This window comes from Podarcis filfolensis (genome assembly GCF_964270895.1).
Source record: "Podarcis filfolensis genome assembly, chromosome: 6".
In the NCBI taxonomy this organism is placed as follows: Eukaryota; Metazoa; Chordata; class Lepidosauria; order Squamata; family Lacertidae; genus Podarcis; species Podarcis filfolensis.
Window position 1 is genome coordinate 51,077,143 of NC_139609.1, and position 26,921 is coordinate 51,104,063.

General features: G+C 43.8%; 1 protein-coding gene across 4 annotated transcripts; it reads left to right on the forward strand.

The window, feature by feature from the left end:
- The first annotated feature begins 857 nt into the window (after positions 1-857).
- On the forward strand, positions 858-26,784 carry ELOVL1 (ELOVL fatty acid elongase 1). 4 transcript variants are annotated; one of them, XM_083619967.1, is made up of 9 exons: positions 858-898; positions 2,063-2,169; positions 21,595-21,661; positions 21,904-22,094; positions 23,815-23,895; positions 24,131-24,187; positions 24,564-24,669; positions 25,282-25,418; positions 25,696-26,784. In XM_083619967.1, the coding sequence occupies exons 3-9, from the start codon at positions 21,616-21,618 to the stop codon at positions 25,939-25,941; spliced, it is 864 nt and encodes a 287-aa protein (XP_083476093.1). In that variant the 5' UTR covers positions 858-898; positions 2,063-2,169; positions 21,595-21,615; the 3' UTR covers positions 25,942-26,784. The 4 variants fall into 4 exon arrangements, with proteins under 4 accessions (XP_083476093.1, XP_083476092.1, XP_083476095.1 ...); XM_083619966.1 differs by lacking the exons at positions 858-898; positions 2,063-2,169 and adding an exon at positions 5,321-5,814; XM_083619969.1 differs by lacking the exons at positions 858-898; positions 2,063-2,169 and adding an exon at positions 5,667-5,814 and having other exon boundaries at positions 21,600-21,661.
- Positions 26,785-26,921: the final 137 nt, after the last annotated feature.

Genomic DNA, 26,921 nt, shown 5'->3' on the forward strand with positions numbered 1-26,921 from the left:
TCACCATGGGTGACATTAAAGGAGTGAATTTGTTTGCCCATTCTTTCCACACCTTGAGCTCCAAAAGGGATTTGAGAAATTGTCTAGAGATAGTATAGATAATTTTTGGAATGGTTAGCCTCAGCTATTCCCTGCTAATTAACGTTCCATTGTTATCCAGAACACTTTTTAAAGAATTAAACAGAAGGGGGGGGGTATGTGCGTGGTATAGATTGGCCACATCACAATATTATTTCAAAATGGTTACTGCCACACCTCCCTGTGCTGTGGGCCTGTACAATGGGTGGCAAGGTAGCTGAGGCTTCCTATTTAGATGAATAAATGAAGAAGTATCATTGTTGGCTATTGCTTGAGTCATTTTTATGATAATTTCAAGGAGGCATAGCAGTAGCATCACTTTAACTCTGGCAATACGGCCAAGCCAAGATAATGTGAGCTTGCTCCACTTTTTAATTTTAGAGAAAGCTGATAAAATAATTATTTTGCTTCACAATGTGTAGAAGCAATTTTGATCAAACCATTTTGAGTGACCATCAACTTAAATAGGTAACCCTATATACAGATTATTCCTGCTTCTTGTGGAACTGTGGTGTAGGAGTGAAAATTCTGCCTGCCCCAGGCAAAGATCTTGAAGAAATGTTTGGCAATGTTCCTAATTTTTGCACTGAGGAGAAAGGTCAATGAGAATTAACAGGGACACATTTTCCCTATCTCTCAACAGAGGTAATCATACTGTGTGACCAAAGCAGTTTCTGTGCCAAAACCAGGCCTAAACCCTCAGTTGAAGATCAAGTGAGGTCAAGGTCAAGAACATCAGTTTTTTCCAAGAGCACCTGGATCTGGTCTGTGACCACCCACACATGGCTTTGCCCAAGAAGGGGAACATGGCAGCTAGCTGGTAAGTACTTAGATTTTCTGGATGGAGGGAGGGTGTATTATGAAACAAAATGTTCAGGTACTCTTTTAAACAGCTACTTAAGAAGTTTTTTTGGGGGGAAGTGTGTAGGGGAAGCATGGAAATCCATCTCAGCCATGGCCATTAACTAAAGTGAGTCCACTCAGGGTGAAAGTTAGCTAAATGCAGTGGCAGACGAAAGTGATTGATTATATGGGACTGGCTGAGATGACTGGCAGAATCCGTGACCAAGGGAAAGAGACGGTGGAAGAAGATTGGAAGAAATTTAAAGTTTATCTTAAGAACTGTTGTAAAATTAATGAGTGCTAAAATGTCATGGGTAATGTAAAACAGAATTGCAGTGATAAATAATTGGGTAAGAGGAAAAAGATTAGAAATTGAATTACAAGTATTGAAATTAGGGGTTGCTGGGAAAATTTAAAACAGGGATGCAGAAAAGGGAGGTATGGGGAAGTCGTTGAAACAAGGTTCAAGAAAGAGAGGTTAAGAAATTATATGTGTTTACATGTTTATGTGTTACGTCGTTAATTATTAGTTGTTTTGTGTTTTAATATATGTTGTAAAACCAATAAAAATCTATTATAAAAAAAAGAAAGTTAGCTAAATGCAACCCATTATCATTATTAAGTTGTTTATTGGGTAGGTTCCATTTCAGAGGTGTCCTCTTTATTATCACCTATTCCTCCTGCCTGGACCACAGCAGGGATTGCTCCCAATTTGTTTGGGGCAGGGAGACCATAGTGCAAAGGCAGAGACATCACACTAGTCTGGGCTAATATTGATGAATTACTACTCTGGTGAGTTTTAAAAAAAAGTTTGTGTTTTTTCTTGTAGTTATGTTCTTTTCTATTCCATAAAAAGAGCAAAGCAAACAAACAAAAAAACCAAACCAAGAAACTTTCCAGCCATCAGAAATTATGTCTGTTTATTAGTGACCATGGGCTAGCTATAGTAATTCAAAATTATTTCTAGATTCAGTTATCTTTTATTTTTAGTTGTAATCTATAGCAGCACACCAGCAATAGACAACATAATAACCAATACTTTTTTCAAACTTTTATTGTAAGCGACAACACAATTGAATAGATTTTCTTTATTTGAACCATTTTATGTTCCTGAAGCTTTTCTTTTTCTATTCTTTCGGAGGTGGCAGCCATTTTGTGTTAGGCAACACCCCCTGGCAGCAGCCATTTTGTGACTGGCATTGTTGGCATCTTTTTCAAATTCCATGTGTGCCCCCAGATCCAAAAAAGGTTGGTGACAGTGATAAATGAGAATATGTTTTTAGTTTTCAGTTATTGTCCATAATGTCAGAATATACGTGACAGAGGAGATAGCATCCTGAATTGTGTCAGTGTGAAAGCTGGTTAGTTTAATCCTGCTCTTGTGCAACCCAGACCCTGGGACTGTGTCCGAGTGTAGGAGTCAATTATGTTGCTCCCTTAATTTATGACAGAGACCGGCAGTTTACTCACATGGTGTTTATTTACTTTTTAAAATGTGTTTATTATTATTTGCATTTTCAAAAACAGGAACAGGGAGCATATTTAACCCGTCTCCACCTCTCCTCCCCCTGTCCCACTTACAACTTTGTATACTCACATGGTGTTTCGTTGAGATTGCCTTCAGAATAAATAGTGAGTGAATATAAATAATCATTTACCAAGTAGTACCAGTGTGGACGTTATCACTGCTTGTTTGTACTGTCCTGCCAAGTAGTGAGTTTTATCAATCACTTGTTCGATATCTTATCAGTTTCAGAAGTATGGTACGGTTATCTTCACCATTTAGCAGGACAATGTATCTTTATTGTTAGATCTGCTTTATGCCTACTTGCTTGTGGTTAATATGGGGTGGTAGTGGAGGATAGTCAATATTTTCATCATATAAGTTGGAAGATGAGTTCAATCTTCAAAATTTATAACCATAACTATGCATTGTTTACCTTACAGGGTGAGAATGATCAGCCAAGTGCCCCACTTAGTGTGGCTTTTGGTGCAGCAAATGCTGACAACGTGATGCATAAATGATGTTTCAACTTTAACATTCAAAAGGGAACCCATGTGTGTGATCTCTTTTATTTATTTATTCATTTTATTAAATTTGGAAACCGCCCTTCCTTCAAAGATCACAGGGCGGTTCACCACATAAAAATACAAAATATTTGTTTTCGGAACAGTTCAAAGTACTAATTACCTTTAAAGTCCTAAGTGGCTTAGGACCAGGTTACTTGGAGAACCAACTTCTCCAATATAAACCTGCCCATATATTAAGATCTTCTCTGCATCCCACCATCTTAGGTAAATTTCTTAGGAATGTGCTAAGGGTTGTCTTCCTGGAGGCCCATTTAAACCCCTCTAATGGCTTTTCACTAGTTTACATTGTTATTCTGGCAGGACTTTGACCTAATCAGCTGATTATTTTTCACTCTGCTGCATGATTGTTTTTGGTCTTTAGCTCACATTTGGCCAACCTGCAGGCCGTATGCAGCCCTGGCTGCTTTCTGTGCGGTCTATCAAACAGTGCAGAGGCAAAGTTTTTTCGGCACTGGGTGTGCAGTTAAAGCCTCCACTCCCCAGAGTTCCCAATGTAGGCAAAATTGTTCTTTCACGTAGATGTGAATGAATGGTTCCCAATATACAAATGCATGTGGAGCTCAAGGCCAAAAAGATTGTCTACTCTTTTTTGTTTATTTTAGCTGGATAATGGTTTTACCTTTTCCTTTTATACTCCAATATGTGATCTTATTTTGTTGTAATATTAGTTCTATTGTTGTGCTATCATGCTTTAATTATAAGGAGGCTCTGCAAAATTCTATTTCTATGGTGTTCCTATTAACAATATTGAATGGAGGATTCAAACATCATTGGGCCCGTAAAGAGATGAGTGCAAAGAAAGGGAATTTGCAATCAAGTTGCGTATTTTCAGCAACTGCAGAGTCAACTATGTTTTTAAACTGAACATTAAAAAGATAAAGGAACCCCTGACCATTAGGTCCAGTCGTGGTCAACTCTGGGGTTGCGGCGCTCGTCCCGCTTTATTGGCTGAGGGAGCCGGCGTACAGCTTCCGGGTCATGTGGCCAGCATGACTAAGCCGCTTCTGGCGAACCAGAGCAGCGCACAGAAACGACGTTTACCTTCCCGCCAGAGCGGTACCTATTTATCTACTTGCACTTTGTTGTGCTTTCGAACTGCTAGGTTGGCAGGAACAGGGACCCAGCAACAGGAGCTCACACCGTCGCAGGGATTCGAACCACCGACCTTCTGATCGGCAAGTCCTAAGCTCTGTTGTTTAACCCACAGCGCCACCTGTGACCCAAACTGAACATTACCTGTCAACATATACTTCATGTGGGAGCTGGAACTTGCATCTGTAAATGTTAGACACAGGCTGTTTGATTCTTTTTCCTGTGCCTCTAACTGGCCAAATTATTGAAGTAAGTTTTGTGGAATCTACTGGACATTTCCTGTGTAGATTGACAGTTGATATGTGTGAAAGGCTCTTTTCCATTGCAAATACCCAGCTGGTAGAACTCTCTGCCCAATGAGATCTGACTGGCCCTTCTCCTTGATATTATTCTTTGAAGATGTTTTTGTTCTTGCAGGTTTTTCACTTTGCCAATAAATGGTTTGTGCCTAGGTATATTTGGGGCGAAGACAGGAGTGCCTGGCGTGTCTAGTCCATGGGGTCACGAAGAGTCAGACACGACTAAACAACTATATTTGGGGCAGTGCTACTGTTTTTCACTTGGTTGATTCATCAAACTTATTCTTAAAGTATGAATGTTGACTGCCCTGGACATTCTTTAGAGATGGAAAGGTGGGATAAAAAACTTTAATAGTTAAAATAATGATGAAAATGTTCCTTAAAAAATAATAATTCCCAGGAGTTGTTGGCAAGCTCCATCCAGATCATGGCTGATCAGAGGGGGTCCTACGGACTTTGAGTTCAACAGGGCTCCTCAGATTTAGACCCTTGATGATTTTTAGGCATTTTAACAAGTTTCATAACTTGTATCACGTTTTGGTATGATGTGCCACAAAACATCTCATCTAGAAAAGTGTTACTGATTAATAATAAAAATAAATCAAATCGTGTCGCTTCTGGGGGGGGGGGTTGCCTTCTTTTGTTTTCCTCATGTTTTATTTTTTTATGAAGGCTTAGGAGCCTCAGGAGCTGGAAATAGCTGGGGCCTCTCATTTTAGTGGGAGTAAATGTTGCCAAAGAAAGCTTCTCTACCGGGAGAAGACCACGGCCTGGTGGCCGGGCGGGGCGGGGGTAATCGCTCCTCTTTTGCCGCCCTGCTCTAAGAGTCCTCCGTTTCCTTCCTGATATTTATTTTTTAAAACAAAAACCAAAAAAGAGTCACTTGAGTTAGTAGCGTGCGTCACACCTAGCGTAGCTCTCGCCCCAAGGAAGCGAATAAACATGCACAGGACGGAGCGGCAGAGGTCTTCAAGACCGGACGCCAGGACCTTGAAGCGGGTGCGGCGGGGGCAGGAGGAGCAGCCCTGCCAGCAGCGCTCACTAGTTCTGCAACAAGTGCACTAAGCACGCTGTGGCCCTCGGGGAGCGCCTGCAGCCAAATCCGAGGGCTAGAGGGAGGCCTCACAGCCCTCTCCCTCCCTCCCTCCCCCTAACCAACCACCTCCGCCCTCCAGCTTGGCGGCCTCTTCACCCGGCAAGCGCGCCTTCCTACGGGGCGAGCGAGACGACTGGCTCCTCCTCAGTGAGGTAGCTTGTAGTCAGCGCCGCTCTGCCAATCACCGGCAGCGGAGCGCTCGGGGCGGCCCCCTTTAACTCTGGGGTGACTCCGAAGCGGGTCTTCAGAGGAGGAAATAGTAGCCGTGCAAGCAGCTCTCAGGGACGCGCCGGTTCTCTCCTCGTCCTCAGGCGGGTGAGTCGTCGGGCCGCTCTCCGACGGAGGCTGAGGGAGGGCGCTGAGGGGGGCATCTCCCGAGTCCCGAAGGGGCCGGGGACCGGTGTCCGGCTTCACGCGCTTCTGCCTTCCTCCGTTGCCTGCCAGCCAGCCACGCCCTGTTTGCTCGGGCCCCGGCGCTTCGCCTGCCAGGCGGCGGGACGGCAGAGAGCCGCGCCCGGCAGCCCTTTTCTTTGCGGTTTCGCAGAGCCGACGGGGAAAGCGGCTTCCTTCCTTTTGGTTAGCGGCGCCTGACAGAGGCCGCGCAGGGCGTCTCGGCAACTTTTGACAGGAGTAACTCCTGGGCCTCAAGAGAGGCAGGAGCGCCGCTTGCTTAGCTCCTCCGGCCGTGGGCCAAGGAAGCTTCCCTCCCGCCTTTCCCCAGAGACAGCAGCGCCTGCCTTCGGGGTGGAACGAGGAGGGGAAATAATTTTTCCAGGAGCGGCCGCCAAGGCTCAGCGGCGAGAGGGATGTAAGCGCTGCAGGGTAGTTTCGAGGGGCTCCGCGCTCGTTCTTGTGGAAGGCTAAATCTTGGGGTCGGTTGCTGTGGTAGAGGCCAAAAGGAGGCCTTTAGGTCGCCTCGAGGTTTGAGCGAGGCTTCGGATGCCTCTGAAGGGTGAGGTTTTATCTTAACTAAAAAGCACAGGAACTGTAGTACAGGGTGAAAGTGGCAAGGCAAGTTAATGTGGGAATCGAGACTTCTGTTAGGGGTGCCTGTAGCTAAGTTTAGCTAATCTCTGTCACTTCTGCTTCTTCTCTCTTAAACACTTGCCTGTCCTTTTAGCATTCATACTTTGCTGTCAAATTTGCTTCCAGAGATGATGGAACTAGTTGCACCTGCAAGAATGAAATTAAGCTGATTCTGTAGGAGAAACCAGTTGCGCCACAAATCCACCCCCTCTTGTGATCCTGTTGCACAAACTCTACTATGTAGCTAATTACATAAATTTGGGATGGGAATAAGAATAAGGTGTAGGTAGAGCAGTTTACAGTACAGCCCTCATTCACTTAGGAGAGGAAGATAAATGATGGGTATGACTTGTGACCATCCCCTTCCCTGCCCCTTACTTCCAATGGAGTAGTTTTCTAGTTACCCTATACAGCCTCCACCCAAACCTTGTTCCAAAGAATTAAGCGTAACAGGATTAAATAAGCTTTTACAGTATTTGTGTTTATACAGCAAAACATTGCATTCTGAAGATCTTTCAAACCCAGGAGATTACTAACTGCTTTTAGTTACTTTTCATAGATCTGACAAATCACACCACAGGTGCACAGTGTGATGTCACTCAGTAGCTTGGTGCCTTGGATGCTATCTTGGGGAGGTGATCATCTGATGAAATTGGTGCTTGAAAGATTAGGTGCCAGCATCAACCTTCTAAGAATCTTGGCAATTGTGATTTTTAACATGTATTCTATGGTATTCAAAATCATGACCTTTTTTTTTAAAAAAAAATCAAACTTATTTTTAGGCATAACAGTTCTTCCTGCCTTATAGCTTAAAAATGTTCCTGCTGTGTCCTGCAACACCTGAGATCTTGTGTCTTACTCTCTTACATCATTCCCTGTAACTATTATTTAAAACACAATGAAAAGTAGTTAGTGGATGCCTTGTAGTAAGTAGAGAAATAGTGGACTGCTTAACCCTGGCTCTGGTAGCTATTTTTTTGCTCAGTTAGTGCATGCCAAGTAGCATCTGCTCCAAAACAGGCCCTATACTTGCAAAATAGGAATACTGAAGATGTCTTCTTCTTTGGTGACCCCTTGTAGCTGAGTAAGATTGTCTTCCATGAACACAGTCTTACAGTGAGTCTGTAAGTGACTGGAGGAAAATTCTGGATCCACACATCCTTCCACAATGGGGACATAGGTTTCTGGGTGGGAGGCAATCATGGTGAGGGTTTGCCAAATAAGCCTTCCTCTTATCTCGTTTCTCGGTTTTGCCCTGAGTTTGTGCTTCTTCAAAGTTTGTGACACCTTTGGTAAGGGCTGTTCTCCAACTGGAGAACTCGCAGACCAGTGTTTCCCAGTTATTAGTGCTTATGCTACATTTTTAAAGATTTGCATTGAGAGTGTCTTTAAACCTCTTTTGTTGTCCAACAAAAGACTGAAGATGAGAGAAGACAGCAGTGATTGTGTGTGTGTGTGTGCGCGCACACACACACACACACACACACACAAAAGATCTCCATTCCACTTAAATGCACAGTTAAATAAATGGTCGTCCCCTGTTAAACCCTTCCAGAGTGTCACAGGGTATAGGCCTTAGATCTTCTGGCAAGGAAAGGCCACAAGTTAATAGGAACATAAGTCCATCTAGTTCACTACACTGAATGACAATGGCTTTTCAGGGCTTCAATCCTCCTTGGAGATTTCAGGAATTGGACCTGAGACATTTTGCATGCAAAATGTATGCTCTGCTGAGCAAGCTCTTTCTTCTTACATCTGCAGGGGAAGGCTGATGGCTTCTTCAGTGGCTACCAAGCAGCTGGAGGCATTTAAAAGCACCAGACAGGTGCTTTTTGATAATTAAAAAAAAATTGAGAAAGATGTGCGAGACAACATGTTACATCTAATTTAGAAGAATGCATGCAAGCTCCCTGATCTGCCTACATGTGCAACTCTTGTTAGATTGGAGTTGAATTTCAAAAGCAAGCTTTGCGATTGCATATCTTAAAATATTTTATCCTAGCATACACTGTAAAAATACTGTATTTACTTGATCTAATGCTCCACTTCATTGGCCAAATGATGTTGCGAAAATTAAGGTGTGTATTAGATTAGATGACTCATTTACATTTGCCAGCAATTACTTTTTATGATTTCAAGGTTCTGAAAAATGAGGTACGCATTAGATTCAATGGTGCATTAGATCTGAGTAAATACGGTATAACCCCTGCCTGGTGTTGAAGACCCTGTATACTAATTGGAAGAGAAAGGTGTCATCATTAGGCCACCCTCTTCACCATGTCTTGCCCCCATCCAGGAGAGCTGCTAAGCACTGCTAGGATGTCTGTTCTCTCCCTGTCTGGTGGAGCTTTGATTTTTTGGGAAGGGAAGTAGCTCCCTGGCAGAGTAGCTGCTTCCAGATGGTGCCAAGTTTAGTCCAGGTAGGGCTAGAGGTGTTGCCCTCCTTGCCTGAAACTGGAGAGCCATTGCTGCCTCTCAGTGTTGACGCTCCTGAGCTAGATGGATCAATGTGTCTGACTCAGTAGAGCTCATCCTATATATAAGGCATTAGGCAGCTTTCTGTGTCCCTATTTAAACCAGCCTTTAATTAAAAGCCATGAGAACCAGCATCTTGCATTGTTTTTAAGGGAGGGGCCATAGCTCAGTGGGAGAGCATCTGCTTTGCATGCAGAAGGTCCCAGATTCAACCTCTGGCAGCATCTCCAGGTAGGCCCCTATCTGAAACCTTGAGGAGCTGCTGCCAGTCAGTGTAGACAGTACTGAGCTAGATGGACCAGTAGTCTGACTCAGGAGGGAGCATCCTATGTATTTTTTCCTTCTAATCCTCCAAAACCTCCTAGCAGTCCCCCCCCACCCTTAATTATTTCATAAAATGCATACACACTGGCTGGTAAACTTAGTGGCCTGCAGCAATTCTGAGGCATCCACTTGCTTGCCACCCAGGACACCTTTACTCAAGACACTGATTTAGGTGGGCACCCTAGATTGTTTCATGGGCACATTTGAACAATGTGCTGTATGAATGAGACAGGTGGGTGCAGCATCAACACTTATTAATTTTATTGATTTATAGCCCACCTTTTCCTCTGAGGAGCTCAAGGTGGTATGCATAGTCCTCATTTTAACTCTCACAAAACCCTGCAGGGTTGGTTAGGCTAAGAGATGGTGACTCGCCCAATGGTACCCAGTGAAGTGAGTAGAGATTTGAACCACTCGGGTGGAGCTGGCATGCAAAGCAGTTGCTCAATACCACTGACCTACAGCCCTTCCCAACACCTCTGGGAGGCTGTTGGTGGGAGAAGAGCTTACTTCAAACCCTACCTGTGAGCCCAAACTCTGTTCCTGCAACACAAGGGGTTGGACCAGAACAGGCATAGGCAAACTTGGCCCTCCAGATGCTTTGGGACTACAACTCCCATCATCTCTGACCACTGGTCCTGTTAGCTAGGGATAATGGGAGTTGTAGTCCCAAAGCATCTGGAGGGCCAAGTTTGCCTATGCCTGGACTAGATGACGCTTGGTGTATATGAGTCTAGGTTTGTTTCTGGCTGTGTAGGGTTAAAATGCTGCCATGGCATTGGCAACTTCCAGGAAACCTATGGATGAGACCAGAGATAAATGCCACATCAGCTCCAAAGGCTTGGTCAGATCTTGCATATTTAGAATAGAAATTATGTAAAGTTAGAACTACAGTGGATCCTCCGGATACAAACTTAATTCGTTCTGGAGGTCCGTTCGCACCCCGAAAACACGCGCAGCGCAATTGTGTGCTTGTGTGCGAGGCACGCGGAGTGCTTCTGCGCATACATGCGAGGCGAAACCCGGAAGTATACACTTCTGGGTTTGCTGCGTTCACAACCCGAAAGTTACGTTACCCAAAGGTAACGTAACCTGAGGGTCCACTGTACTATGTAGATAGTAATTTTTTATGTAAAACATTCTTATATTGCAATTTAGTAATAAAAAAAAGACTCCCTGGATAGTAGTTTAGAAGTGGCAAAACAGTCTCTGCCCTCAGACTTACAATCTAAAAGAAACTAGGAGGGAGCAGCAAAAATTTAAAAATTGGGCAGTGTTTCTTAGTTACAGAATTCTTGTAATGACCTGCCAGAATTTAAAGACTTAAAGGAGCACCTCTTCCTAATTTGTCAAGAAAAATGAAAATGTGATTATATCAGTAACTGCACCAGGCCAATTAGAGACAATATGTCTAAATCCAAAGTGCAGTAATATAAACCCTACCATTGACTTTATTATGACTTGCTGTATACTTATAAATGTCACACTGAATATGCTATCTCTTTTTGGTTACTAGACTTTCTGCCACTCACCCTGATTCACAATAGAATACAGCTAGCTACATAACTAGGCTGGTTTGGTGTTGCATGTATGGTATAGGTTTTATCTCTACATGTCTGTAGCAGCTGCCTTCCAGACGTGGCAATTCTTTCCTTATTGGCTTTCTGCCTTGCCTGTCTTCAGTGCTCTAGGTGAGTGCATGGAATGTACTTGTGGGAAATGCTGCTGTTACTGGCACACTGCCATGCTGGACCAACACCTTACAGTAGTACCTTGGGTTACAAACATCTCGGGTTACAAACACTTTGGGTTACAGACTCCGTTAACCCGGAAGTAGTACATCGGGTTAAGAACTTTACCTTAGGATCAGAACAGAAATCGTGCAGTGGCAGCGGGAGGCCCCATTAGCTAAAGTGGTACCTCAGGTTAAGAACGGTTTCAGGTTAAGAACGGACCTCCGGAACGAATTAAGTTCATAATTAGAGATACCACTGTACTTGGGTCAGAGAAGCGTAACTCCAATTCTGTGGAAAGAGCTGCACTGGATTTAGAGTAGTGCATGTAGTTCCCCTGCACAAGGCACCAAGCCAAGGGGGGCACAATATAATATTAATAGCAATACATTTATTTATATGGGTATTTAACTGAGAAGATTCATTAAAAAAGCAACTGTACCAGAAGGAATTATTGTGAAAATATGAAATATGGGGCGGGGGGGACCAAATTTTGTCCTTGCTCAGGGCGCCATATTAACAAATTTTGCTGCTGGGAAGAGAAGTTAAATCAAAATCAAGCTTGCATTTAAAATAATTATTATTCACAAATCTTTCCCTGGTTCATCTAATGTTTAGTACTATTAATCACAACCACATAGATATCAATCTAACTTGGCCACCACCATTTGCTGTCCCCACCCTACCTGCAGTCTCTGGTGAAACTGATTAAATTGAGGCTGGGTGGGTAAAATTATGTATATAAAATTAAAGTAGCAGTATACAGGTGAAACCCGGAAAATTAGAATATTGTGGAAAAGTTCATTTATTTCAGTAATTCAACTTAAAAGGTGAAACTAATATATGAGATAGACTCATGACATGCAAAGCGAGATATGTCAAGCCTTTATTTGTTATACTTGATGTTTATGGCATACATCAATTACTGCCTCAATGCGGCGTGGCATGGATGCTATCAGCCTGTGGCACTGCTGAGGTGTTATGGAAGACCAGGAAGCTACAATAGCAGCCTTCAGCTCTTCTGCATTGCTCGGTCTCATGTCTCTCATCTTTCTCTTGGCAAAGCCCCATAGATTCTCTATGGGGTTCAGGTCAGGCGAGTTTGCTGGCCAATCAAGCACAGTAATCCCATGGGATTGTAATCAACATGGGTGTTGGTCCACTGTGCTTCATTAAGTCCAGGGTTAACGTGGCCATCTACCAGGAGATTTTGGAGTACTTCATGCTTCCTTCTGCAGATGGGCTTTATGATTTCATTTTCTAGCAGGACTTTGTCACCCGCCCACACTGCCAAAAGCACCAAAACCTGGTTCAATGCCAATGGGATTACTGTGCTTGATTGGCCAGCAAACTCGCCTGACCTGAACCCCATAGAGAATCTATGGGGCATTGCCAAGAGAAAGATGAGAGACATGAGACCGAGCAATGCAGAAGAGCTGAAGGCTGCTATTGAAGCTTCCTGGTCTTCCATAACACCTCAGCAGTGCCACAGGCTGATAGCATCCATGCCACGCCGCATTGAGGCAGTAATTGATGCAAAAGGGGCCCAAACCAAGTACTGAGTACATGTGCATGCTTCTACTTCTCAGAGGTCCAATATTGCTCTATTTGCAGTCCTTGTTTTGCTGATTTCATTTAATATTCTAATTTTCTGAGATTGTTAATTTGGGGTTTTCATCAGATGTACACCATAAACATCACAAGTATAAAAAATAAAGGCTTGACATATCTCGCTTTGCATGTCATGAGTCTATCTCATATATTAGTTTCACCTTTTAAGTTGAATTACTGAAATAAATGAACTTTTCCACAATATTCTAATTTTCCGAGTTTCACCTGTATATATATAGTGGTGGTGCAGTTAGATCAGGGATGATGGGAGTTGTAGTCCCAAAACATCTGGAGGGCCAAGTTTGCCTATGCCTGACTTAGGTGCTCCTTTGATTTTGAAATGCCTCCCCCCTCCCACCGTGGCAATGGACTTGGAGAGAAAGTAGTGGGCAGCTGAAGCTTTCCCACCCTTCTGTGGCACCTGACATCACCATCTGGAGGTGCATGCCTGGGGAATCATTGGATCTGGACTTCGCACACTATTTCACACACTAATACCCCCCCTTTAGAATTCTATCAGTTACATTTTATCTGCACAATCGGAATGAGTTTCTGGAACCAAATGCTTTTTCTGTGCAGCCTGAGCAGAAGCAGTCACCATTAAGAAAAAGAACTTGGAATAGGCCAATATATGTGGACTGTCCCTGGATCAAGCGACTTTTCTTTAAGAACCAATCACAGTCAGTCCACTGTTTGAAAAATAAGACTTTAGAGCCTTCTTGCCCCAAAATGGCAACTAGACATTCCATTTTGGCAGTTGCAAGCTTGGTTTAAGGAGCCATTTGGCACCTAGCTTATATATCTTTAGTTTTTAACACTGGCTGAAACAAATCGTAAAAGGTTCATATAACATGAATATGATTTACAGATTCTAGCATCTTTTTAGAGACTAATTTATGCCTGCAAAGTATACTTTAAAGTTATGAAATGAGCTACATATGCAATAGAAAGGTATGAATGAATAAGGAGGAAAGGAGCCAGAGTTGCTCCTGTGGTGCCATTTGGTCTAGGGCCAGTCTTGCTACTTCCCATGTCTGCATTGCTATCTAGAAGAAACATAACATGACTGGGGACACTAGGAAGCAGGACTCGAAAATATATTTTCTCTGTGCTAGTGTAAAATTTATTGATGGCTGGGATTTTTCTCTCTCCAGTCTGCTATTAGGCTTGCCATATTTTGAAGATCAAAAAAGGGGACACATTACTGACTTCTACTTTTAACTATCGATCGCTATGATGGCTCTCATTTTACATACCCATAAAAGAGTACCGGTATGTGTCCTGGAAAAAGAGGACATATGGCAATCTTAATATGTGGCTTTGGGGCCTGGTTACCATGATCATGCATTCTCATCAAGCAGACTCATGGATGATTCATGTTACAAGATCATCCCATCAGAGGCTATCCCTGAGTCATGGGCCTACTTTATTTCACCTGGAGGTCTATAATGAGTTTGACTTTGGATCTGTGTTAACTTTCATCTGCCTACAGTATTCTAGCTAGTCTGTTTCCTACTGCAGCACTGGAGGACCTCAGATTCCCCATCCCTTCCATAATGGATATTTGTGTATGGAGGGAAAGAGGCATGTTTTGTGGCATTTGCCTGTTCTCGCTCCTTATCTGAAACATTATTAAGTAGAGAGGCTTATTTACGTACAGCTTGGCTCTCAAGGCTATAAGAGTTTGAACTGCTCAGCAGCAGTTAGTTTCTCTGAATAATTTTGCCTTAGGGCAGGCAAGATCTCTGTGTAAACCAAGCCTGGATTATCTCCCGGGAAACGCATGTGACTTTAATTATTGACATTGTCCATGAGTTCTAGCTGGGAGGAGGAGAGTATAGTTACAAGTGGCTGCCATATCAAGGTGGAGAACTAGTGGAGGTACCGTAGCTATCTAGGACTCTTGAGGTGAAAGCAACCTTGATTGGCTTCTGCTGGTAGAGCCAATGCTACTTATTCCTGTTTGTGCTTGGGAATTCCCCCTGATAATTGATGAGAACAATAACTTTCCTTTAGGTGTGACCTTGCAACTTTTCACTGACTTGGAGAATACAAAATAATAGTATCCTATTCCTAAAAGGCTGTGAATACTAGCCAAAATTATAATGACCAGGCTGGAGAGGGAAAGTCATGCCTGAAAATGGTGAAGGAAATGCATGGCGTGACCCAGGAGTGCTGAATGGTGGCCTCCATTGGAAGTAATTTTGATTTATTTGGTAAATATATAAACTTTAATTTTAGTTCAAGATTCCCATAGGATATGTTACGTTTTGAGGTTAGGATGGCTTCCTGAACCTTGGGATGTAAATCTGTTAGGAGTTTTTCAGAGAAATAAGAAGATTGGGAGAGTTGTATGAGAAATTGGGGTCTGGAAAGTCTGGAAAGCACAATTCAAAGTGTTGGTGCTGACCTTTAAAGCCCTAAACGGCCTTGGTCCAGTATATCTGAAGGAGCGTCTCCTCCCCCATCGTTCTGCCCGGACACTGAGGTCCAGCTCCGAGGGCCTTCTGGCGGTTCCCTCACTGCGAGAGGCCAAGTTACAGGGAACCAGGCAGAGGGCCTTCTCGGTAGTGGCGCCCGCCCTGTGGAATGCCCTCCCATCAGATGTCAAAGCCATAAACATCTACCTGACATTCAGAAGACATCTGAAGGCAGCCCTGTTCAGGGAAGTTTTTAATATGTGACATTTTAGTGTATCTTTCATCTTCGTCGGAAGCTGTCCAGAGTGGCTGGGGAAACCCAGCCAGATGGGCGGGGTACAAATAATAAATTATTATTATTATTATTATTATTCAGTAAATGCATTTCAGTCTCCTTCGTAAATAAATTTTTGTAGGCTTGGTTCCTGAGTGTGTCTATCTGGGAACCACAAATATGAGCCAGATAGCTGCTTAAGGAGGTGTATATTTCCAATGCCATAGGGTTCGTCTGCCTCCTTTGGTGTACATAATGGGGAGCCATGGCTTGCTAATAAGTACAGTAGACCCTTGGGTTATGTTACTCTCAAGCAACATAAACTTCGGGTTGCGAAAGTGGCAAATCTGGAAGTATTTTTCCGGGTTTCGCCGCTCACGCATGTGCAGAAGTGCTCTATCGCGCTGCGTGTGTGTGCAGAAGCGGCGCCTCTGGATACGGATTTTTCGGGGTGTGCACGGACCCCTGGAACAAATTAAATTCATATCCAGAGGGTCCACTGTAGTGGCATGTTAAATCTCAAAGGGGCATGTGGCTTGAATAGACAACTGAGCCACACATACTCCTGCCTTGCAACCTTCAGGCCTCCCAAATGGCCACTGCAGTTATCTTTTGACCTTAAAGTATTTTTGTAGTTTACTATGGCTGTCTGGACCTGTTGTGGCCCCTTTCTATAGCATTTTGGATTTTTAACACAGCCTGCAACATGTTAGAGAACTAAGAGAAGTCTCTTAAGGGCTTATTCTAAGAAATGCCTTGCTATTAAACAGAAGTATCAGCCTTTTGGATATATGATTGGGCTTGTTCAATGGCAGACGTGTGTTTAGTGACCAGATTGATCATTAGGATTTATAGGAATAATATGTGGGCTTTTGACACCTCTCTGTGTCAGTGTTGCTTTTCCAGGGCTGCCTTTTCCCTATTGCTCTGGATATTTGTGCAGCCCCTTGGCAGGCCAATCATAGGAGCATTCCAGTTCCCTCCCCCATCTCTGCATCAATATGCTATTGAGAGATTCCTCCCGGCTCCCATGTGGGTGGCAGTACCAGGCACAACACTTCTATACAAGACACTAATGTGGGTGCAGGGCTTTGTGTTGTTGGCTATGGAACGTCTGTGGGTTGGAGATGCAACAAAGCTATGGGCCTGACAGGATGTATCAGAGAGTTGCCAGGCCCCCGTTTGCAGAGGTGGGTGGAGCTGGAATCCACATACGAAAATTTGCAGCAGTACAAGTAGAGACACAAATGAACTTAATCCCAATGTGTGTGTCTAGTTAATCTCTATGGATTCCCACTGGGAAGCACATGGTGGATATAATTCCTGTTGAATTATAGCCATGATCCCTTTCATTTGTAGTCACAGCTCAGAGGGATGATTCCCATCCTCCTTGATGGTGTCCTGACCCTTGCTCTTTGATCATCTCACTTGCTTTGTTTTTTGTTTTTTTGAGAACCTCGGTTTTTTTACTGAGGATTATCTCAACTGAAGCACTTCTCTCCCCCAGGCCCTGGTTGGGAATCTGTTTTAAGACCCCTCACAGCAACTTGCCAGAATGCAGTTGGGGCAGATTCCTACCTTGGCTGTCCTTCCAGTCTGACCTGATAACTTTGTTATGTAGTGGACAGAGGTGGATGGTACTTGGACAATACAATATGGTCATATTTTGTATGGTAACGGGTTTCTGAGATTTTTGCAGTCCCCCCTGCATTTTCCCATTTACTCAAGGGATAAGGAAGACTGTGCTGTATTTTCTGTCTGACTATACAAAACAGTTGCTCTTAAGGCTACAGTGGGGCTGGGCTGCCGCTGTGTGAGCGGGTGCCAAGCTGAATTCACTCCTTCTCCCAAACAGGCTGAGCAGGTTGGGCCAATATAGGATAGAGGAAGAACAGCAATTCCTGCATCATCTCTGTGCATTGCTGATTTGGCTTCTCTGTGCATTGCTGATTTGGCAAGCCTTGGTGCTATGCTTAGGACCTGCCAGACTTGGGACTTAACCTTCAATCATACGATCATCAAGGCATAGGAAAACCTAGCTATTTTAACATATTAATGAGCAGTGCCCATTTCATCAAGGAGAGAAAGTTAAAAGGTACTTCAGGGTCTCTTCATTCACTACTGAGATATAAGCAGTGTTTGGTTCCTCCTCTTGAAAGCTTTCCATTCTGACTGGTAATTAAAAAAACTAAGAAGTGGTGCTTGAATTTTTCATCTCTTCTCTTCTAGTCTCTCTTCCTTTATTTATTTATTTATTAAATTTCTATACCACCCTTCTTCAGAGAATCACAGGGCAGTTTACAATATAAAAACAGAAAAACACGTAACATAGTAACAAACAAAAACAATAACCCTGCCCCCATAGTTTAAAAGGCCTTATACAGTGATCCGTGCGGGATGCACGTCCGCAACCCGCAGCGTCCGCAACCCACAGTGGTGCATCTGCATGCGCACGGGTTGCAATTTGGTGCTTCTGCGCATGCGCAAAACACAATTTAGCGCTTCTGCGCATGCGCGACTGCCATAACCTGGAAGTAACCCGTTCCGGTACTTCTGGGTTTCGGCGGTCCGTAACCTGAAAAAGCGCAACCTGAAGCGTCTGTAACCTGAGGTATGACTATATAATTTAATTAGTCAAAGAACTGGGAGAAGAGGAATGCTTTCTCTTGGGAGAATATTCCACGGATGGGAGAGTCACTGCAGAAAAGGTCTATGTTGCCTCCCTCCGGACCTCTCATGGCGTAGGCACACAAAGAAGGGCCCTGAATTATTACCTCAGGGTCTGGGTGAGTTCATATAGAGAGAGGCAGTTGTAGAGGCATTGATGTCCTGAACCGTTTAAGACTTTATACTGTAGGTCAAAACCAGCACTTTCAAACTCACTGGAAACTCGGCCTGGAAACTCACTGGCAGCCTGTGCAGTCATGCCAGGATTGGCGTAATATGTTCAAATCATCCTGCCCTGGGTGAGCCTTTAGTGTCACAACTTCTTTTGGATTGTATGCCTGGGGGCAGAGTCTGCCTTATCACAGTCATATGCAAGCCTCTGTGGAGAGAGGAATGCTTTAAATGATTATAGTTTGGAATGCCCATATACTGTGCCTGCGTAGTTGTTGTGACATCCTGTCTCTGGGAAATACAATACAGTGGTACCTTGAGTCACAGACGCTTCAGGTTACAGACTCCACTAACCCAGAAATAGTACCTCAGGTTAAGAATTTTGCTTCAGGATGAGAACAGAAATCGTGCAGGGGTGGCGCAGCAGCAGCGGGAGGCCCCATTAGCTAAAGTGGTACCTCAGGTTAAGAACAGTTTCAGGTTAAGAACGGACCTCCAGAACGAATTAAGTTCTTAACCCGAGGTACCACTGTACTGAGAGGTGTGCTTCAGGTGCTGAGAGGAATGCTTAGATTGCCTAGGCAAGAGTCATATTCTACAATAGCCAGGACCTTTTTGCTCTGTGAACTTCCTGGTTCTCATAAAGGTGGTTGTGCTGAATTGTAACCATGTAGATGATGTGTAAGGGTAATATATTCAGAAATGCCCCTTAAGCACCTCTGCAACTCCTTGTCCATCCTCTCTGGCTACGTTTTCCAGCTATTAGAGTATCTTCTCAACTATCATGTTGGAAATTGGAAAGAACAACTACCAATATCAGGCATGGTTTGCTTACCACAATTCTTCTACCTGTGCTGCAATTAAGGGCTTTTCTTTCATCTTCCTGGTTGATTTCCCAATTTAAGGGGAGTGAAGAGTAGAATCTGTGGCTTGTTGGGATGTGTTTCTCTTACCTCTGGGCTTTTCCTGCTCACTAGCTCTCAGCTTCTGCAAGGAACAATGGGTCAGCTACCTCAGAATGTTGTTATCCCTAATTCCCTTGCTATGCCTGTTGTATGATGGGTTTTTGTGCACTTTAGTACTATTTCCCTCTTCCTGCACTAGCAGCCAGTGTCTGGGGCTTACTCTTGGTAAACCTAGTAAGATTATGGGGATTAGCTAGGTTTTACCAGGCATGTGTTAGGCCTTCGTAGCACCTTTCAAACTTGGGTCAGTTGGCAAAGTGGGAGAGAGACATATTTTTCAGGAACTGATTAGAGTTTATCTTAATTTATTGACCCCGCTTATGAGGCTTGTCAGTATCTTTTGGACTTCCTGCAGCACTTGCTTCTTGCCCCCTGAGTCTTTGGTTGGACTATTTGTATAGGATTGAAGAAGCAAAAGATACCGAACCCTAGCTGCTTGAACATCTGTGGGTGTAACTTGGAAACTATAGGAAAATATGGCTAGAGATGATTAATCAAATCTAGCGTCATTCAATCATTTTATATTTGACTAAACAAACAAATAAATTATTATGATCCCCTTGTAAACATGAGTGTTCCTGGTTGGCTACTGCCCTTCCTGGGTTAACTTTTCCATTTATTCTGTTTATAAGCTTGACTTCTTCATACAATGATTCTGTTAGGCAGGGTGGGGAGTCCATGGTGGAAAAACTATTGCCTTTAATTCCCTGACAGCTTACTACGAACACTGTGGAAAGTGGGGTGGGAGGAGCTCTTGATTTCTTTTCTCTCCCTATTGACTTCAATGGGAGAAGCTGAGGTAACACTGGCTTTACATCAGGGAAATGAGAAGGCCTGGGATTCGGTGTCTGAAGTCTCTCCCCAACTCCCCCCCCCGCCCCCTAATTTCTGACCTTCCTACTGCTGGAATGGTAGTGGAGCTGTGCCACACTACACTGGTGAGGAACCTCCCCCTCTGTCTGCAGACCTCCTTTGCAATAGAAAAGGAAGTCTTTGCAATTATTGTTAATTTAATCAGTCTTAACTATTCATATATCTTTCTAACAATAGATTGTTCACTTGCTTTATGGGTATTTTTCCAAGCTTTGACAGTAATAATCCTGCAGTGATTATGATATGTAGAATCTGGATTTTGTATGGTTATAGGGGTCTAATAAGCAGATCAGAGGGTCTAATGGAATTTCAAGAGGCAAACATTCAACCTTTCTTTTCCTCTTTGGTGGGGGTACATCAAAGCGAAGAGTGAGCCTGAAGTTCTAATGAAAACCTTTAAAAATCTCTGGGTGCTATTGCTGTTTGATAATCCTACATTTGTTTCTTTTATTCTTTATTCACTTTTATTTTAAATTGTTCTTTGAACTCTCCAATTTGCGGAACTCTCCAATATGCCATGGACAGTTGTTCTTGGCAATCACCTTCCTTTTTTCATACAATCAGTTGTACTACTTTCAACTTTTTAGAGCTTCTGTAGTTGGACCATTAAACTTTCCTTGCTGTCTTTGAACCTACTCCAGACTTTAGGGGCAACAAGCTTTGTGTGTGCATATGTGTTAGTGGACCTGAATTGAAATAACAGATGTGATCTTCTGCAACCTGATACATGGGTTTTGCTGAGGCTGCGCTGTTGGCCATGCAAATATCCTGTAGCCATCTTGGGGTGCAGGAATCAAGCATCTTTTACATGGGGCCAGAAGCAAGAGAATGTTCTGTGAATCGGCACAACAAGCCAATTCCTTAAAATCTTTTAAAAGCTGGGCAAGTAGGGCTTCTATGACAGAACTGGCCTTCACCATTTGAGTCTAGTTGGCATGTGTGTTGCTTTCCTAATCTACGACTTCAGAGAAGGTTTGTTCTGTACCTGCTGGTGAAAGAACATTTTGAAAAAGGTGTTTCCTTTTTCTTGGGTAATCCAGGGCTGCCTGTCATTTTGCACCGAGTGGGAGGAGGTACATTGTGCTGCAGTTCATGCAGAGCATTATTGGGGATGTGCTTGTGACTTGTACAGCATGCGCTTGGAGTGATTCTAAACTACAATTGTAGGATGGGTAAGAGTGGCTGTTATAGAGATGCTTGTGCCTGATTAAACAGTTTATTCCTATATCTGTATAGGCATGCATTTTGCTGCAAATGCTTTTTGTGCAGAGCTCAGATGGGCAAGAGGCACAGAATTCCCAAAATCATACTGCCTAACAGCAAGAAGTGTTTAGGATCATGTGATCTCTCATTTTTCAGCTCTGTAGCTGGTCATATGAGGAGGGCCAAGTTGGCACTTGGAAGATTCTGAGAGGAAGTGATTGGATTGCTTACTTCATTAAAATAGTTGACAGTTCTGTGCAGGATGGGGAGCAGTGCTGTAGAAGCATTGTATGACTGGACCTGCAGATAATTCAAGTACTATTGGTGTGACTCACTCTTTCTTTCTTGTGCAGAACAGCTGAACTACTGTTGCCATGGACTCACTGGTGAACATGTATCAAGACTTCATAAAGAAAGCAGGTGAGTTTGGCTTACTCAGCCAGAGTGACCCACTGGGGCCTCAAGAAGAGAAGTAGTCAACTTTCTGGCTGCCTTACAGATGCTACCTCCCCTGCCCCAGGTGTAACAAAAGCTTGAGGGTCCCGGTGTGACTCAAACACTTAACTTATCCTGCCCTAGATGCATAGGGCTGCTGATAAAATAACAGAGGGGGTGTTGTTGGGCACAGTGCATACCTCTGAACAGTTCACTTTTCCCTTCAGACCCACGGATTTCTTCGTATCCACTTATGGGCTCACCTTTTCCTATGACGGGCATCTTGCTGGGTTATATCTACTTTGTACTGTCATTGGGACCACGCATCATGGCCAACCGGAAACCTCTGAACCTCAGGAAGTTCATGATTGTCTATAACTCCTCCATGGTAGCTCTGTCGCTCTACATAGTCTATGAGGTAAGCATCTCCTAGATAGATTAGCTATAGCTTCCATTGGTGGGATGTTGCCATTACTGCTTGTGGTGCATCCCCAGTGTCTGTTTCAAACTCCTTCCTACCCTGGCATATGTAAAGCTTTATGGGGTTAAGAGGCTTTGGGGTGGGATGCACCTAATGGATCCTGACAACGGAAACCATTTGTGCAATGGGCCTTTGGTCTGGTTACATTAAGGTGTTAATGTTCATGCAGGGTGTGGTTTTTTTTATGAGGATGCTAATTTCCATGAATAAACTCTTTCACTCTTCCTATCAGGAATTGTTCACATGATGACCTAGAAGTGTAGCAAGGCTATGCTTAACAGACAATGTACAAGTTTCTACTAGCTGTAATTTACTTAAATATATCAGCTGGCCATAATCGTGCAACAGTTGTCTAGTGTCTCCATTGTAGCCTTTTATACAGAATGGTACATACATGTGACTTGGGAATTGCACAACCCCTTCCCAGTAAATATGTTTTCTCTGTCAGTGTTTATGTGATGGAGTGCATCATGCTTACTGGTATTCCATTTTCTTAAAGCTGGCAGGGGTAGCATTACCTGCTCAGGTCAATAGGAGAATTATCTTAAGAAGTGCCTCTTCTTTAAAAGTGTTAAGTTACAAATTAAGTCTATTGGACTTGCATTGTAGCAGCTGGATGTACAAGGGCATTGCTGGACAAAACTACATACATAAGCTGATTTTTAAAACTATAAATATGGGGAGATAAAGTGTGTGTATATATAAGTCAGTATGCAGAATTACATCAGAGTTAGTTATTTACAACACCACCTAACCAGGTGGGGATTATTGAAGAAGCAGAGTTAGCACCCCATCCACCTAATTGTTGAGCATGGTGGTTGCAACAGAAGTTGGGGTGGGGTATTGTGGCAGCATGGAGCTGGTGCAGCAATCAGACCTGGATTGGGCCCAGTGCTATTAGCACATGATAGGGGCAGGGCTGTCCCAGCACCATCCCTGCAAAGCCTTGTTTGGGGGCTTTCTGTAGACTGCTGCCAGCAGCCCTTCTGCCTGCCCATTCAATGGGCAGAAAGAGGAACGCTATGTCAGCAGTGACACTGGTGTTACTCTGCAGGTGGTGGCTTATGGAGTCTGGCAGCCCTGGATGAAGGGACACCTCTCCAGTATGTATGTGTGTGCGTGCACGCGCGCACACACAACACAGTGCAAAAGGGATTTGGATTGCTGTGACAGCTGAAAATTCCACAGGGTTTTGTTCCAATGGTTGCTCATAGAAGTGCCTAGAAGAGAGATTTGCATGGCAGAGAAGCTGTATGACATGTACCTTGTACAACCTTCCATTTCGGCACTAGCTTGGTAGCCATTGGTGACCTAAGAGTTCTATGCAGATGAATGAATGGACTGCTGGTGGCTGCTAAGGAAGGAAAGCTTGTCCCTCAGCTTTGTCTGTCCTCCTCCAGCCTGTTCGATAGCAAGCTACTTTTATTTATTTTATTTTAATTTTCCTGCTAATAGGATAGTTGCCTGCATTTTAATGTTGACCATAGAGAAGAAGCTTCTCTTTCTCTTCAGTGAGCATGGAAACGTAGCTGATTAGCCTCTTATAAAACTAGTAACACAAATTTTAGGCTTGTAATTTTTGTGGGTATGTTTACAAAGCTGAGCTGGTGAATGTAGTATCATTGAGAAGTATCTGAATGGTGGCTCCTTCTTGCAGTTCCTTATGTCAGGCTGGTTGACTGGTTACACTTGGAGGTGTGACCCTGTGGACCAATCCCAGAATCCCATGGCCCTTCGGGTAAGTTCTTTCATTCTTTCAACCCCATATCTTGACTCACATTCCCCCATGTGTGAGAGTGTTCTTGTTTTTTTTTTAATGTAGGCACAAGCTTGGCAAATGTTGCAATTCTATGGTGGGATTACTTCAAGAGGAGAAATGGGGATTCAGAAGGAAGAAAAAATGAGGGTAGACAAGTAGGGTGGAGCTTTATGTTTTGATGACTAGGATTTCTGACATTGCTCTTTCTTGGTAGATGGTCCATGTAGCCTGGGTCTTCATCATCTCCAAGTACATTGAACTGCTTGACACAGTAAGTGCTTGTTTTTTGAGGCCTACAGTATCTTGTTTGGAGCAGAAATGGGTATGGCTACACATTTGTATTGGCCTTAACAACACTTACCAGATGTGGTCAGACAGCCCTACTTATTCTGACATGGATCATTTGTGCAAATTAATGGTGACTAACATTTATATTCTACTAACACTAGTAGGTATTTCATTGGGATAGGGTGGTTTTTGTTCATTTTCTTACAGTATGTACAGTTGATATTTATTAGCTCACTGAAGATGATTGGATGGTTACTATTTGGAGTCTGCAGTGGTGCTTCCTCTCTTTTATACATTCTGGAGTAATGGCCCACTGGCCAAAATGAAAAGCCCATCTCACTCTAATCTCTTGCTTCCAGGTGATCTTCATCCTAAGAAAGAAGAATGAACAGGTGACCTTCCTGCATGTGTTCCACCATTCAGTGCTTCCCTGGAGCTGGTGGTGGGGTGCCAAATTTGGCCCAGGTGAGTTTTAGGGAAGGCATGTATATTCTCTCTCATTCTCTCTCTCTCTCTCTCTCTCTCTCTCTCTCTCTCTCTCTCTCTCTCTCTGTGTGTGTGTGTGTGTGTGTGTGTAAATTCTGTTAACATTTAATTGATTTTTAATGGGCCTATCTATGCTTTTAGCTGTTTCTATTTTATCTGTAAGCCACCTTGAGTCTCTGCATGGTGAAAGATGATGGTGATGAATTGTTAACTTTTGGAATAAAGTACAGAGCTTTTAGAATGGTAAAAGTTAATATTGTATAATTTTTATATCAAAGGTTCTCAACTTTTTGGGGCCTGGGGGCTCATTTGGAAATCTAAATTTGTCGTGGGCACTTCAAAATAGCATTTCACACAATACTAACTGGAGATGATTAGGGACCCCCCCCCAAAAAAAGCCCCCCAAAGACAACAATAACAAACATTTCTGACTTCTTTTACTCTATTACCACCATGACCACCATATTCGTGGTCCCTGATGTTCCAGAAGAATTTCTTTCTGGTCTTGCTATATGTATGTAGGACTTGGTCATATCTCAGCTCTTCCTTTACCATTTGAATTTAATCTTTCTCTTATTTGTTGGCCTGCAGGAGGAATGGGCTCATTTCATGCTTTAGTGAACTCGATAGTACATGTGGTGATGTACTTTTACTATGCCCTGTCAGCTGCAGGGCCTGCCTATCAAAAGTACCTGTGGTGGAAGAAGCACATCACTGCCATTCAACTGGTGAGTAGGAAAGGGAAAGGGCCAGGCCACTCATGCCAACAACTCCCAACTTTGGATGGTACAACCAGCCTGGGACATTGGTCTGACTTATTTCCTTTCTCTTGGCAAGTGCTACAGGAACTTATTTAGCAATTGTTTCCTGTGCTAGACTTGCTGTGTTCTCCCTCTCCCAGCTTGAACTACCTGTCCCTAGGGCTGTCTATTTCCTCCCGTGGGTAGGGGAACGGGATATAGCTGCCTTCTTTACTCCATAACTTTCTCTTGCCTCCACTCACAGTTGCAGTTTGTGCTCGTCTCCATCCACGTCTCCCAGTACTACTTCATGCCCAGCTGTGACTACCAGTACCCAATCTTCATCCACCTCATCTGGATTTACGGTGTTATCTTCTTCCTCCTCTTCTCCAACTTCTGGTACCATTCATACACCAGAGGCAAGCGTCTGCCCAAGGTCATGACACAACCTCAGCAGAATGGCTTTCATGAGAATGGTGCCATTTCTAACGGCAAAGCCAAAGCCAACTAGGAGGTGGGTGGGATCAAGGTGTCTCGGACCAACCGAACCCATGTCTGGGCCCATTAGCAAGACCAAGTGCCTAAAGACTGTTGTCTTGCAGTTCCAAGCCACCTTCCCAACTGCTCTATATCCCTCACACCTGGCCTTCAGCTGTCCCAGGGGAGAGAGGCTGCTTGGGCTGTTGGTGCTGGTTTTAGCCTAAGGTCTTCAAAGTGCCTGTGTCTGCCCTGGGCTGGGCTCCCTCCAGAGCTGGACCAAAGCAGAACTCTGCCAGATGGGACACATCTTTCCATTTAGTTCTATGTACTCCATGTGATCCAGGTGGGAATTTTGTTCCTCTGCTTTCCCTAAGTTTGTGTTGCCCGCTGTTCATTCTCTTTACCCCATTGGAGCCCTGCCATTCATACTTGAATGTGAGTGGTCCCTTGTTGCTGTGGGTCTGACTCCCCCAGAGAGATCTATTCCTGCTCTGTATGCAGGTGGGGTGCTATAGGCCAAGGGCTTCATTCTTGCTGCCTTGGCTGGCCTCAGTGTTCATCCCTCCACATAACTCCCCAGTTTTTGGTTGCTCTGATCCCACAACCTTAGCAATAACTCTGGGCTCTTGCTCCCCATGGGTTGATGACCACAGATACTTTTGCTGCACTGAAGCCCAGGGAGAAGGACCTTTTTCCAGCTTGCATGCTGTTGCTCTGTGTGCCTTTTTATTATTATTATTATTATTACTACTGGATCTGCTCCAAGGAGCAGACGCTCCCTGTATTCTAAGCCTTGGGGAGGACTCAGGAGAGGTGCCTCCCTTCTACCTGAGTTTCTCACTTGTATTCACAGAAATAAATGGACAGAAAGAGAGTAGTGATTCTTGTTCTTGATTTCAAGGCTTTGGACCCATGACTGGTCAGGCTTGGGTGAGAAGAACAAACATTTCCATGGGCCATATTGACTATAAAACAGATGTTGACATTCAGTTCCAATGAGGTGCTCCCCTT